Consider the following 14,855-nt stretch of genomic DNA (forward strand, 5'->3'; position numbering starts at 1 on the left):
TAATAATTCTTATCACAACCGCATATAATAATCAAGCCAAAATAATTCAAACGTGTGTCATGTGCACTGTCTGCTATAAACACTTGTCAACAAATAATCGATTAGTTTACTAGTGTTTATTTATAAACAATACAGATGCGATGCGTTCTCAGTCGACCGACCTGCGCGTGCGCATAATGAAACGCTCAACACAATTTAGTACGACAGCTGTTCTATTGAACACGCCCGGACCGGGAGTTTGGGGAAACACGCTTCCTTATCCGACCACTAACAGTTCTATGGCTGCAACACCTGGACTACATTTTTGGGTTTTAGAATTTTAGATATACTTACATCATGTATTTCGAATACCTGTCTACAATAACTAATAGCTTGATTTCTTATGAAAATTCTGTCATTTCTGTCATTGCTAGATAAAAAGGCGAATAGTTTTGCAACTAAGTAAAATAATAGAGAGATACAATATTTAGTTCAGTATATGTAAATTACGAAAATAAAGATAAAACCAATGTCACTTTACTGGACCCCATTGTCCGCTGTGCAAGATGTTGCGAACCGATTTTGCATCCCACGCTTTCTCCTAGCGGGATGCCACATGTGCGTCTGTCCTTTACTATTTTTAACTTAAAAATATTTATCTAAACGTAGATATTTAATATCGAATCTAAATAATGACTGGTGACGTCAACAGCCAGTGTTTGAGCAACGTTGCCAGTAAAATGATATTTGCTCAGGATGGAAAACGCGTTGGGCTTGCCACCGTTCCCCGTCGAGGCGGAGGGGCGCAAACCTGACGCCGCGCCGATTGTGATGGATGAGTGCGCCGACATCGGCGACATTGCCGACATAGAGGTCGAGGCTGACGCCGACAATGGTGTGTCGGACAGCGATAGCGAGGACTTCGGCCCCGAGACTGCGGTGGACGCCGAGGAAGCCGACAACGACGTCGACACAGATGCCCACCACCTCGAACCTGCGCCGCCAACACCGCCCGCGCACACCGGTGAGAACAATACTACTGTTCGTATTATAAAATATAATTACAAAATATAATTAACTCTCGTAATTATATTTTGTTTTCCTCAACATATCCTCAATCCTCACTTCCTTACTAATATTATGAACGCGAAAGTAACTCTGTCTGTCCTGCTTTCACGCCAAAACTACTGAACCGCTTTAAATGAAATTTGGTACACAGATAATCTAGAGCCTGAGAAAGGACATAGGCTACGTTTTAATGCGAAAAAAGTGTTCTTCTTGTTCGAAATTTATGTATTTATTTTTATTTTATTTGGATTATTAAGATCACACTAAACATTGTCATCAACACTATACGTCTCCTTATTTCTTTACCCACCAAGTTCCATATTACTTTAAATGACTTATTACCCGAAGCCCGTAGTGACTCTTTCAATCGTATATTAACAACACGAATGTCGAATTTACAGAATACGATCCCAAAACGAAAGTCCCATACAAATACAACTACTGGTTGTTAATAGAAACACCACTTGTATTTTTAGATTGCCCAACATAAAATGTACTAGAAAACTTACAACTGTGTTATAGAAACGCGCCTTCTATGTCGCGTAGAAACCTCTTAAACTAGAGCAAATCCGGAGAAAAGCGAACGAATTACAGTTCTTATTATATTATGTTCTTATGGTCTAAGCCGTTAAAGCTCACTAGCACAGCAAAGCACCAAGTTGCTAAGCTGTTACTTTTAAATATTTCTCCCAGAAAAATGTAAATGCTTTTTGTATTTATATATTTATTTTAGCAAATAGTTATGATAATAACAATAAATAAACGCTGATATTATAAAACAATACAATGTAGGTATACCAGTATATTTTTTTTTTGTTAATTTAGTTTCTCAGCTCATCTTTACCTAATTTCAGACTAAATGTTATTATATCATATGGGTCAATAAAAAACCGGAGCATGTGAACGTTAATTTTTACACATATTAAACCGTAGTATTACTGTTAATACATTTTTCGTAAATAAAAAAACGTTATGTTGAATATCAATATGTCATTGTTTAATGTCTTACCGCTTTATCGTTTTTGATTATCACGGCTATAACTTTTGATTAAAAGTTATATACATACAAATGTTGGTGTAAATTTAGACGCTTCAATAACTTGTAGATAAAATAAAATCTAACTCTCCGTAACATTCGTAAAAAAATCAAAAAGAGTAAAAATTGTTAAATCTTGTTGTTTATTATAAAGGTAGGTAGGCTATTTAAAAAAAATTATGGCTATTATTTTATTTATTATAAAGTGCGTCATAGGTACATTTAAAAAAAATCAATAATAAAAATCAAAATTAAAATTGTAAATAGACTAAGTATGAAATGACTGGCTGCCCCACCGCCTGCCGTCGATCGCCATCCCCGAAGCGAGCGAGTGCATGTCCACAGTGTGCGCGCCCTGCAGCCCGCGCGCGCCCCCCGGCCGCCCGTACGCACCTCCCCCTCCCGTCCCGCCCGTCTCGATCGCAGTCGCTCATTGAACGCTCGTTGGATCTGTGCTGCTCTGTGTCGCTGTGCTATTGTGGCCGAGCCTTTTGTCTACATTTTAACGCTTTGAATATTGTTCCATCGGTTGTGAAGATTGTAATCTGTGCTGTGTTTTTTACTTTACGGTATGTGAACCGGCTAATATTGTTTATTATTTTCACATACCAATCTGTGAAAGGCTATTTCTGTGTTGATTCATGCGGTGCGGTGTTCTGGAAATAGAACGTTCGCTTGAAGGCGCATCTCTCCTTGGACGGCCGGCAAAGGATCCCCGAAGGGGCCGCATGTATAATAACGTATTTTCATCGTTAAACTTAGTTATTTGTGAAACTCGGGCGTGTCTCTAGCCGGAATCGAAATGGCGTCCGCAAAGTATTTCTTACCAGTTTGAATTCGCGACCGGTAAATGTTGTTATTAACACGCGGCTGTCTCCTGTGTATATTATTTAGTGATTACTGTGTAAATGTTCTAAGTTATACCCAAGCTGCACGTTACTCCTTTTTTGTACACGTTATAAAAACTTTTATTGATGCAAGGGTGTGTCACCTGTTGATGTGAGAATCGAGCCGTCTGAAAGTAGCGTGTCCGCCAGGTTCTGAGTCTATCGCCGTTCGTGTTGTAATTTTGTTTTGTTATGCAGTGGAGGAGAGACACGTAGACGGCGCCTTGGTGGATAATGTAGCTGAGAGCGGCGAAGACTCCGAGGACGAGTGGAACTATTATAAGGGCGAAGGCGAACCAGAACGTGAGGATCAAAACCCGAGTGAGGATCACGACGATCCACCGCGCTCCGACACTCCCTGTCAAGACAATGTAAGTCATTAAAGCTTAGGTTCTATTTATTTTGAATTTTTCACGTTAAGCTATCCTAAATTATCAATGACAGCACTCGGGCCTTTATTTCTCCCATAAATTGTTTGAGTATTAAAATATTACCTCAATGCATGACATTTTGTAGCCATATTGTTTTCCTATTTTACTATGTAAATTGAATATATATAATAAGTATGCATTTGTAAAAAGGACACTACTGTATATTCAATTGATACATAATGTAGATGAGATTAATGTAAAAAGATTTTTTTTACCCCTCTTGGGTCTACTCAATAAACTAGCATTAAGACAATCCATTAACCATTGGTTTCTGAGACCAAAATCTGTATGAAACATATCATGTACTTATCTTTGAAGACGACAATATTTTTTAAATGGGGCTTATTGTCTTGGAAATTTGTGGTAAATGTTGCTTTCTCATTTGTGTCTTTCTGTTGCCTAACCAGTTAATTATGTGCACAACATTTTAGTGCTTATATTTTAACTTTCACATTTCTTTACTCAAATGACTCAAAGTTAATGTTTTTATGAAGAACTTAAAAAATGTATTCTTATGCCAATTTCAAATACTATTGATTGCAAAGTCGAGATTATATTTTCCTTAAATACCTACCATTCAGTTGTAATTTCACATTAATTTATGTTAAAATGGAAAAGAAATAAAAATCAATAAAATATTTGTACAATTTTAGTAGTATTGTGTAACTAAATAATAAAATTTGATATTTGCTTGTTATTTTATAATTTATTAATTTTCAATTTCAAATTTTCAGTCAGCTTGGGAAAGTAGTTCAGTAGATATGAACAGTTCACCGTTAAATCCGGATGCCCCGGTGTTTGTGCCGGGAGGAGTGGTCGGGTCTGATGTACTGCTGGCAGAATCACCGCGCAAACCTCTTCCCATGGACGACATTGATTTGCCTGATGTAGCTCAGTTCCAGACCGAGGCAGTCATCAGGCCGGCTGAGTTATTAGATTTGGACAATTCAGATCATCTTAATGGTCATCATGTAAGTATTTATAATTTTATAATTTGTTAAAATATACATTAGCACGACTAATGTCTGTAATTCAGAGTAAACAGTTGGATTTTCATTTGTCACAATCCTGGCACAATATTGAATTCAATCAAACAAAAATGCATTTCTATGGGATTTGCTTTGATTATATATTTTCATTATATCTACAATTTAGTCGCATAAATATTTAAGTTACACACATCAAGAGGTCTATTTATGGTCAAATTTAAAATTTTTACTCAGTCCTTGGAAATTAAACCTAGTTTCAACTGAATTAAATTAAATTTGCTTAATTATAAGTTCTACAATAGAATTGAAGTTCTAAGAAGTGGAATGGTATTTTTCTCCCTATTTCCATATTTTAGCATATTGATATGTCGCCAAATATTGTTTAAAAATGGTGTTACTGATCATTGGAGGTACAAGAATATGTTTTTTTTCTTCCAGAATGTTTCAATTGATAATGCAACAGAACAACTTAATGGAAATGGTAAATGTGACATGGAAAGCTTAGGATTTGGTTTCAATATAAATGTCGACTCTGATAAGATTAAGGACATTAACCTAATACAGGAATTTGAAAGAATACAGAAAGATACTACAGAATATTGTGATATACAGGTGTGTACAAATGTCGTTTTTATTTGTAATCTTGTAGTTCTAATATATTAAGATGTCAAAGTGATTTTTTGTAAATTAAATTATGTTTTGTTGATGATTAGTTATATTTGTAGGTACTCCAAGCACAAACTGAAACAAATCCATTTGATGACAGAGATGATGAACTATTTGAAAGACTTAAAAATAAAGAAAGAGATCCCATGAGTATGAGTTTCTATCAGGAAAAAGATGATGATACATGTGAAAGGTTTACGAGAATAGAAGGTCATATAGATCTTAATGCTGTTCAACCTTTACCTGATAGTGATGATGAAGATATTGAACCTAATGGTGCTTTCAATAATGTGGTCGAAAATGATAAGGAAAATATTTCGCCTGATCAAAACACTGCTTTATTGGAGACAGGAGACATTCACGAACCTAACAATGACATTCTAAGGTTTGATGATCGGATGGAAAATTTGGTCAGCAATGTAACAAATTTGGATAATTTTATGGACAATAATACTAATAATTCAAATAACATGCAATCTTATTCTAATGTTGAGTTTGAATGCAGTAACATTCCACAAGATGTAATCCAGACTGATACTCCTGAATCTCACAAATTATTATTTGAACAAATTCCTGAAATACCTGATGGGAAAAGTTCAGAGCTTGGTTTCACAAATGATGACATACAAGACCGATCAGAAAGCGAAAAGGATGTTAGAGTTATCACACCAGAAGATGAAGTGTCTCATGATATTGAAGATGAAAGTAAATTTGATGAGTCACCAATTGCTGATGAGCACCCTGATTTCATTGAGGCTGATATAAAAGAGGATACAGAAAGAGAAAAAGATATACAGTTTGAAAGAGATCTTCAATCAGAAGATGATGGGCATGAAATTAAATCAGATATTGATAGTGATTTAAATCGCCCTGCGTCAGTTGAAGAGCCAGTTTTATCTTCACAAGCAGTAATAGATCAGACGGAGGCAATTATGCATCAAGTACCCAGTGATATAGAACAAACTACTCCAGTAGAAATTACAAATGAAAGTGAACAGCTTAAAGATTTTGAGACGGAAATAAAGGATACAGTTTCCTCTGCTGAAATAAATCTCAATGAGCTTAGTGTAGATAAAGATATTGAATTCGAGAGTGAATTACAACCTGTTGATCAATCCGAGTCAGTAGTAGAACATTCATCTCTGTCACAAGAGGTTATTGATCAAACAGAAGCAATAACGCAGAAGATGGATGAGATCGCACAAAATATTCAGATAGAAGTTACTAAAGAAGAAACAGATGATGTCATTGAAGACAGGAAAGTTAACTTGGTAGATGATATACAGGGACCATTGGATAATGAGTTTGATGTGGAGCTAGAGTGTAAAGAAGTGCAAGATGTTATTTCTAAGTCGCCACTACCTACTGATGTACCGGCTGTACAGGAAGATTTTGATGAACCTGGTGAATCTGATGTTCTTTTATATAACATGTCACGAGATAGTGAATTCGTCACTCAGTCTCCACTACCTGCGGAATCACCACTACCTGTGGTGTCACCGAAACCTGTCGAGTCACTGCCAGTAGAATCGCCGACACCTGTGGAATCGCCTCTACCTGCGCAGTCATCTCTCCCAGTAGAATCATCACAAATTGTGGATTCATCACTCCCTACGAAATCACCTGTACCCAGTGAGTCGCCACTACCTGACACTTTACAGTCCGTAGATAACTTTGCAACAGAATTAAATGCTAGTGATTTATCAGCAAAGGAAGCAGGAGACTTCTTAGGTAAGGAATCACCGCTACCAAGTAAATCGCCACTACCAACTGAATCCCCCTTACCAACTGAATCACCACTACCAACCGAATCACCACTACCAACCGAATCACCGCTACCAAGTCAGTCACCACTACCATCTAAATCACCACTACCAACTGAACTGGCATTGCCAAGTGAATCACCTCAAATTAGTGAATCACCAGCCCCAATTGAAGAATTAATACCTAAATCACCTTTACCAGTGGAATTGTCTTCTCCGAGAGTTTCCCCAATACCAACAGAATCTGTTATAAGTGAAACTACATTACCAATTGATGATGTGCCTCAAGAACTACTGTCTGAACATAAATCTCCTGTGCCTCAGGAAGAACCTCAGTTCACTGAACAAATTGAAGCTAATGAATCACATACATCACTTGAAGCACATTTAGAACAACAGACAATTTCACAAATTGAAGATATTGAAACAGTTGTGTTATCACATCAACTACACGCTACATCGCCTGTTCCCCTTCAAATACCTACTGATATCGCTGCACCGGCAGATTCTCCAACACCTAGTATACCAGCTGTGTCTGCCAAGTCTCCAGCACCCACACTAGACGATGTTCAAGCTCTAGATTTAAATGACAAAGTAGCAGACTTACCGTGCGAATCAAGACTGACTCCTGAAATTCCCCAAGAAACTGTTTTAGAGCCAGTTTCGGATATCGCCCCGCAATCGGAAACGATAGTCGCCGAGCCCACAGGACCGACGCCGGATTTAGTACCTGAAGAGCGTGGCGATGTACCTCAAATGCGAACCGAACTCGTTACCGATATCGATATCGGCATCCCTGAATCTCGTGCACAAGAAATCTGCGTCCCCGTCACCAGTGAGATTCAGCTCGATGATGCCATGCCAGCCACCGCTGGCACTCCCCCGCCCACCCCGGCCGTGGAGCCCGTTCAGATGGCGCCCACTTCGCTCGACATCGCGCCCGTCAACGAAACGTCTTTGAGCGTCGACGCGGTCGCCGTGGCCGCCGCGACCGCCGCTGCCGGCGCGACCGTCGCCGCGGCTGCCGTCACCGCAGCCAAAACGAAGACTCCAGCCTCGAAAAAATCTCCAACCACTCCTACTGCGAAAACACCCAAACCTGCTCCCAAGTCTACTGCTACACCACGAACGCCTGCTTCCGCCGTAAAGAAGACCGCGACGGCGTCGCCGGCCCCGAAAACGCCGACGACCCCGAGACCGATAGCCGCGAAAACATCCCTCAGTGCTAAAACGACTCCCACCACAAAAGCGGCCGCTAAACCGAGCACCCCGTCGTCCAAACCGACGACGCCCGTCACAAAACCGGCGACCAAACCTTCACCGGCGCCCGTCAAGGAGGCGCCGGCGGTAGCTAAGGCCGCACCCGCACGCGTCGCCGCTCGCCCGCCCTCGAAACCGGCCGCCGCCAAGCCCGCCTCCGCGCCCGCCAAGACCGGCACGACCGCGGCCGCCAAGCCCGCGGCACCTCGCCCCGCAGCACGACCCGCCTCTGCCCGACCAGCCGGCGCGGCCCCCGCCTCCGCCACAATGAAGCCCAAAGTCGAGGTCAAGCCGAAACCGGCCGCAGCGAAGCCCCTCATGAACGGCGATGTTAAAGCGACCACAAAGGCCCCCGCCAAACCGCCGGCGAGCGCGCGACCCGCCGCCAAGCCCGCGCCTAAACCTGCCCCACGGACTGCCACCACTACTGCAGCGCCCGCCAAGTAAGCTACCATTTAACTTTGCGGCAAAGATAATATTTTGTGATTGTACAGAAATGTTTGTCCAGCTATATTAAAACTTATTAAAATTACTTTTTTCGAATAATTTTCTTGCAATATAAAAAGTTTGATGAACATTAAAGAAGCTTGCTGCAGTACTTCGGCGATTAAAATTGTGTTACAGTTTGGACTAGAGTTTTACGATATAATGTACTAATTGATATAAATGGTGACTTAAATTAATTTCGTAATTACAGGGCCCCGGCTCCCCGAGCAGCCGCGCGCCCAGCTCTGGACAAACAGAGCAAGGATCTCGCCAACAAGCGCATCACAGCCAAGGCAGCGCCCCCGAGGACTGCCCCTGCTAAGGTAAATTTATCTTAAACATCAGCTTTACTCAAGCCTTTCTGGTATATATGTAGCGAATAATTGTAAGATATTGTAAAAATTATTTAATAAAACTTATTTTCAGGCCCCCATAAGCGCAAAGAGTGCCGTTACAAAGACCGGTATTAAGAAGGTTGAACCTGTGAAGAAGGAGACAACGCCGGTGACAAACGGGTGTGCGGTGGCCAAGCTGCCGCCCAGTCCGCCGCCCGCAGACAACGCGCTGCTGCCCGACGTCATCGCGTAGACATCCTCAGACCCTCAGCCCCTCAGCCCCTCAGCTCGACACTCGCTAACGATTCCTATTATTTCCGCTTACATTTTGTGATTTTCTTTAAGTGTATTATAGTTTTAAAGCCCCTCGAGGCGCGTCGTTAGGTGCGGGAGTCATCTCCCAATTTTATATGATAGAGTCGCTTTTTATAGATTTGTAAGTCGCCGACTCGCTGTGAGCCTTCCCTGGTTATTATTCATCGTAACGAGTCTGTTTAGAATTTTTATATTACCAACGAAAGATTGATTTGAAATCTGATTTTTTTTTATTTATTTCCTTTTGTAGAACCGTATTATTTAAATAAAATTGTGAAGAAGGAGGACTGAGACATTGTTTTATTTATGGTAAAGTAACGATTGTACGTTTATATTAATTAATATTAAATAAAACAGTAAAATTAATGTTTTTTATGTCGCTATTTTTACTTATGTCAATGTAAACTTTTACTATCATGGTGTTGCAAACGGACATACAACAATTTATTCTAATAAATGGTTATATCACCTTTTTGTTTTTCATTTCACATTTTATTTTGCAAAGAAACAGATCTTTCAAGTAAAATGAAATTTAAAATATAATTATTTTTGAAGCCACTACATATCACTTCGAGCAGCATAGAGTGCTCGAAACGTAGGTAACTTAAACAAAAAAAAATGCTAATTTCAAGTTCTATAATTTACAAAAATGAACTTATAGTAACATACATAAATACCCTTAAAAATAATATACGTAGTTCAAAATAATATTTAAATAATTAAGACAGATTTTTTTACATGCTGTGAATAATTATTGTTTTAAATGTGGGAAACGTAAGTCAGTATCGCGTAGATTTTTTTCCATCCATTTGTCAGCTTCTTGTTCCATTTCTTCGTCAAAGTAATCTCTCCATCCACCGGCTTTACCTAAAAATCATTAATTATAACTATAGTAATTAAAATAAATAGCCTGAGTGACTATCCCTAAACACTCCAGGGAGGAGAGTACGAACCGTATAAGGCATAAGCGGTCAAGTCGTTCAGGTTTGATAGGCTATAAAAGCTGATCATTACGATTTTCATTAAACGGTCAAAACTCAAGAAAACATGTCAGTTGGGCGAAATTGAAAACTCAGCCAGCACTATAATTATATTTTTATAAAACCCTTGTTTCATTTTAATAATGTTTACCTTTTCTGATGAAGGACTGTCCATCTGCTATTAAAATTCCTAGTTCCTTCATCACATCATAGTTTACAGACTTGTTATTCTTGAAGTTATCAATGCTGAGATGTTCGCACAGTTTGACGATCTGTTCATTTGTGAATGATTTGCCAAGGAATTCGGCGACTCGACGCACCGCTTTTGGCAGATCCTGAAAGAAGCAAGAATTTAATAACCACTTATAACACACAAATAATATGCCTGTAAAATAAATGATTAACAATGTCTGCCACGAAATATAACAACCGCAAATTCAATACTCGCTCAAATAAAACGTTTTATTTAAAAAACTTAATTAGTAGCCAATGTGTTCTAGGCTATGTTCTATATCTATATCAAATTTCAGCGAGATCCATTGGGCCGTTCTGGATATACCTTCTTACAAACATCCATTCATACAAATTTTAGTTGAAACGCGCAAAACGCAGTGGCCACTTTGAGTTTGTCAAGCCTTCTACTGTTAGCTTAGCCTTCTCAAAGTGATAACCTTCATAAATAGCTCTTTTTTCATTTACTCATACGAAGACCAGCAGCGGATACACACACATTTTCCTGTTTTTTGCCCACGTTAGATTAAATATCAGCTGAATTCCATTTTTCGTTTCTCTTTATTATAATAATCCTTACCAATAACCTTAATAAACTTGATGAATAGTACCTTAGAAAGTTCTTCGTAAAACAGGAACAATAAGTTAGGATGATGTCTCTTCTCCCAGGATTCTTTCAGATGTTCAAAATATGGAGTCCAGTGATCTATAACATTTATAAAGTTAATTACCACATAGGTACCAGGTAGGTGTACCTCCAGTAACATTTCGCGTATGACATGAAAGTAAATTTAGGTGACATTGGAATTGGAACCATTGAACCAAACATCATGATCATTAATTAATCTTTATAATTTGCGAATCTTTTAAATAGATATTATAGACTCACGTAAATCACTAATAAAGAATTTCCAGTATTTCTTAAAGTCGTCAATGTATCCCTGAGTGCGCATTGCTCTGTTGAGATGATAGAAAGATACAGCAACATCTCTAGGATCGCGGGCGACGTAGACAACTTTAGCCGTATCTAAGAGATTAGGTGGTAGTAAGGAAAGTGGCAGATGTGACTTTATGAAGCGCCGTTTGGTCATAAGAGCGAGTTGCTCAGTCGCTGGTTGTGTCACCCACTCTAAAAGTTTTATCTTTCTCTCGCTGTCCCTGTTCTCCTCTTGAAAACGTTTCATCATAACAGGATGTACGAAAACTGAAAACCTAACATCATTGGATCATTAACGAACAGATTCAGGTAAGAAAACAATCACTACACATTTGACACTTCATCAAAATCTAACAAAAAACGGAGATTTTATACAACCGAATTCGATTCATATATGTTTGAAATCCGAATCGATGCGTTCATGTTAATCGATATTTTAAGCAACTCTCCTCACTATAAAATTAGCTAATTAATACATTTTCTTTAAACACAACACACATATCACTTAAGAAAATATTGTTTATTTTCACTGTACCAATACGTTAAATAACATTTTAAAATTCGATCTTACCCTTGTACCTACAATATGATAAAATATTTAGATACCTACTCCAAAAATGGGTATCGTTCAGTGAGAGGTATTGCGTTAGAGGTTTCGTAGTCCAGGTCGTTTGCAACCATCCAAACTAGTTCTTGAGTCCAAGTTGTTCCTGCATAATTTATTTAGATATTAGTGCACTATACTACAAATCAATATATAAAACTAATATAAGTACTACTTAAAAACGTCATATATGCTTTCAGTTTTGTTTAAGATACAAATGGCACATTTATAATAATTCCCTTTTAGACACTTTTTGATCAATAATAATTTGAATACTAACAACTAATTGTAATGAAGTAATCAAAGGTTTATAAAATTTAATTTTACCGGATCGTGGATAACTAGTTACAAAAATATCACTCGGTCTGACTTCCATGTTGTAGATGTTGGAGGCTTGTTGTGTGTACTTATGCGGCATGAAGTAGCCTTTGGGGCCCACACGTACGAATCCGGTGTGCTCTCCTGTTGAAAAATTATTTAACATCTGTAGTTTAAATTAAAAAAAAAACATATGCCAACAACATCTGTTGCAAAGACCGGAGTAATACCACAACAACACAGAAGATAGGCGTGAAATGGAAGCAATTCCGGGTTTCCTCTCATGAGTCTGCGGGTTTGGCTTAATTTTATTACCCTTTATCTTCCCACACTTTTCTTAAAGGACGGGACGGATAAGTGGATTTGGCGGAGGCAGTGGCAACCCCAGGTCTCTCTCAAGTCTCTCTTGTCAAGTCTTGTTATGTTCCGTGTAGCTGCATTAGCCTTTTTAACAAATTAATTATTTCACCTACGATAATAACTTTGTAATATTGTAAGCATTACGAAATTAATTTCAGGAAGGTAGTTATATTGATTAGATTCGAGGCGCATGAAAACGTAAAGACCTTGTGGTAGCTTTCCAGTGTATTGGGAGGCTATGAGGAAGTTGTCGAAGTGAAATATAAAATAACAGCGCGAAGGCTGACCTAACTAACAAATACAATACAACTTTAACAATCAAACACGAAGTAGGAAATGATAGAGTTAATGAAGTGTAACTCGGACTTTGAAATCTCAGATAAATAAAATGTCTCACACAATAATTACTTAACTAAGTAAGCACTTAGTTACCTACTTTTAAAAATTAAATATTTATTGGTACTTAAGTGATAAGTTCGTTAAATTCTACAGTAGACTATTATGACTATGTAGGGAAATATTATTTTGTTCGAGTAACAGTCTAAACAATTCGAGATATTATGTATTTAAGAGTTCAGCGGAAGGGAACGGTATTTTTTTTCGATTTATTGCGGATTTCTACTTAACAAGGTTTGAGTTATAGAGATTCCACTGTATGTAGTTGTCAAAATGTGTAATAATTGTTGTTTATATTTTGTAACTTTTAATACAGAACACTTATAACAATATTTGCTTCCAACTCATTAAGTTTTGTTACATTAATCATACGCAATAGTGTCTGACAAGTTCATTGACCGATAACATTCTGGATACTCTACAATTGCATATATAAATGTGAATAAGCACATAAATATTTTAAGATGAATGTTACAAGGTGATGACTACTGTTAAAATATCTTCTATCAGCTCAGATCAATTATTTTCTAAATATTAAGGTACTCGTAAACCATTACACATAAACAAAAGTCATTGAACTTTAATCAAACTACGTATATACGACGTTATTGGTGTTAATTCAATCATTCAGAAATAGTCGATTAAAGTACGTATTTTAAATTAATTTACTACATAAAATAGTATTATTTTGATAAATATTACGGCTATACTTTTAAAAAGCCTACATTACAGGAAGTTTTACGAAATTTGTGTTTGTTATTTCGATGTCCGTTTTTTTGCCTATTAATATATTTAAATAAATAGGCTGTGGAATGGTTGTATTGTAATTACTAAAAAATATAACGTTACATCACTGCATACTCTCCGCTAAAGTCATGATGACCCAAGTCGCTAGTCCACTGTCTTTGCGACCCACATTTTAATTCGACGCCACTTTCTTCATATTTAAGAAGTGAAACTTCTGTCGCATAGGCATTTGATAAGCTGTCCTTACTTCCTTACTACCTTAATAAATTAGAACCAATGGTTTTGTTTATTTTATCACCTGTTCATTACTAAAACACTACATAGATATTGATAAAAATTTTGGTAAGGTAAATTGAGAACTTTGATAAAGTATGCTTCTTTTGCATCTTTACGCTTACAGATTTTTATTTATATTATATTTAGATTAAACTTCTCAATTATATTCAAAGTTACTCTTGTGGATTTTCCTAACCAGATATTATAGGTAGTTAATTAAAATTCACTTCGTTTTATTATTCTTTAAACTGTAGATTATAATTATGTTACAAAGTATTAACTCGACAAGTAAACCGTGGTATAAATAATGAAAAGGTTTGATTTTATTATATGAGTTATATGGCTAGATATATTTATATGGGCTTTATTAATTGTAGCAGTTATGTTACTAATTCCTGTCTTAGTTTAAACATATTTAGATTTATGTAGGGCAAACAGTTAAAACTTACCAGTGAAATATTTCATCAATTCTTCGGCAGTTTTTGATTCAACACGTTTTATCTCTATCGGAAAATTATTGTTGATTGAATTTTCCATTTTGTTCAAAGTATTGTTTCTGTTCTTATATCGACGTTTTTATTGATGTCAAAACTGTAAATAACGAGAAAGCGCGCGCGCCGGTGCCTGTTCGGCGTCGTACTGAGCCACGGACCTACAACTTACAACTTTAATGCAATTGTGTCACCTTGATCTTGGTTCACTGTTGTACATAAAGCTGTAAACAAAAATAAATCTAAATAATGGTGCAGAACTAACCGACCAGAAAAATTCAAGGTCTAGTTGTAATTACA

The 14,855-nt window shown here is 37.5% G+C and overlaps 2 protein-coding genes across 2 annotated transcripts in view; one reads left to right on the forward strand and one right to left on the reverse strand.

Moving 5' to 3' along the window:
• LOC106720158 (titin homolog) overlaps positions 1-9,459 on the forward strand; it is a 78,462-nt gene extending 69,003 nt beyond the window's left edge. Inside the window, exons 9-15 of the mRNA XM_045686965.1 lie at positions 735-1,003; positions 3,169-3,341; positions 4,136-4,372; positions 4,829-5,002; positions 5,116-8,522; positions 8,777-8,888; positions 8,992-9,459. Coding sequence (XP_045542921.1) covers positions 735-1,003; positions 3,169-3,341; positions 4,136-4,372; positions 4,829-5,002; positions 5,116-8,522; positions 8,777-8,888; positions 8,992-9,153 — 4,534 coding nt within the window. The 3' untranslated portion in view covers positions 9,154-9,459. The remainder of the gene's footprint in view (positions 1-734; positions 1,004-3,168; positions 3,342-4,135; positions 4,373-4,828; positions 5,003-5,115; positions 8,523-8,776; positions 8,889-8,991) is intronic.
• A 460-nt stretch (positions 9,460-9,919) lies between these two features.
• LOC106711236 (luciferin sulfotransferase) lies at positions 9,920-14,610 on the reverse strand. Its single transcript, XM_014503515.2, has 7 exons — positions 14,514-14,610; positions 12,295-12,429; positions 11,974-12,073; positions 11,316-11,638; positions 11,038-11,132; positions 10,347-10,530; positions 9,920-10,082 (listed from the first exon to the last, which is right to left on the reverse strand). The coding sequence occupies exons 1-7, from the start codon at positions 14,599-14,601 to the stop codon at positions 9,967-9,969; spliced, it is 1,041 nt and encodes a 346-aa protein (XP_014359001.2). The 5' UTR covers positions 14,602-14,610; the 3' UTR covers positions 9,920-9,966.
• Between the last annotated feature and the right edge of the window lie 245 nt (positions 14,611-14,855).

The sequence above is a fragment of the Papilio machaon genome, chromosome 4 (genome assembly GCF_912999745.1).
Source record: "Papilio machaon chromosome 4, ilPapMach1.1, whole genome shotgun sequence".
Classification (NCBI taxonomy): Eukaryota; Metazoa; Arthropoda; class Insecta; order Lepidoptera; family Papilionidae; genus Papilio; species Papilio machaon.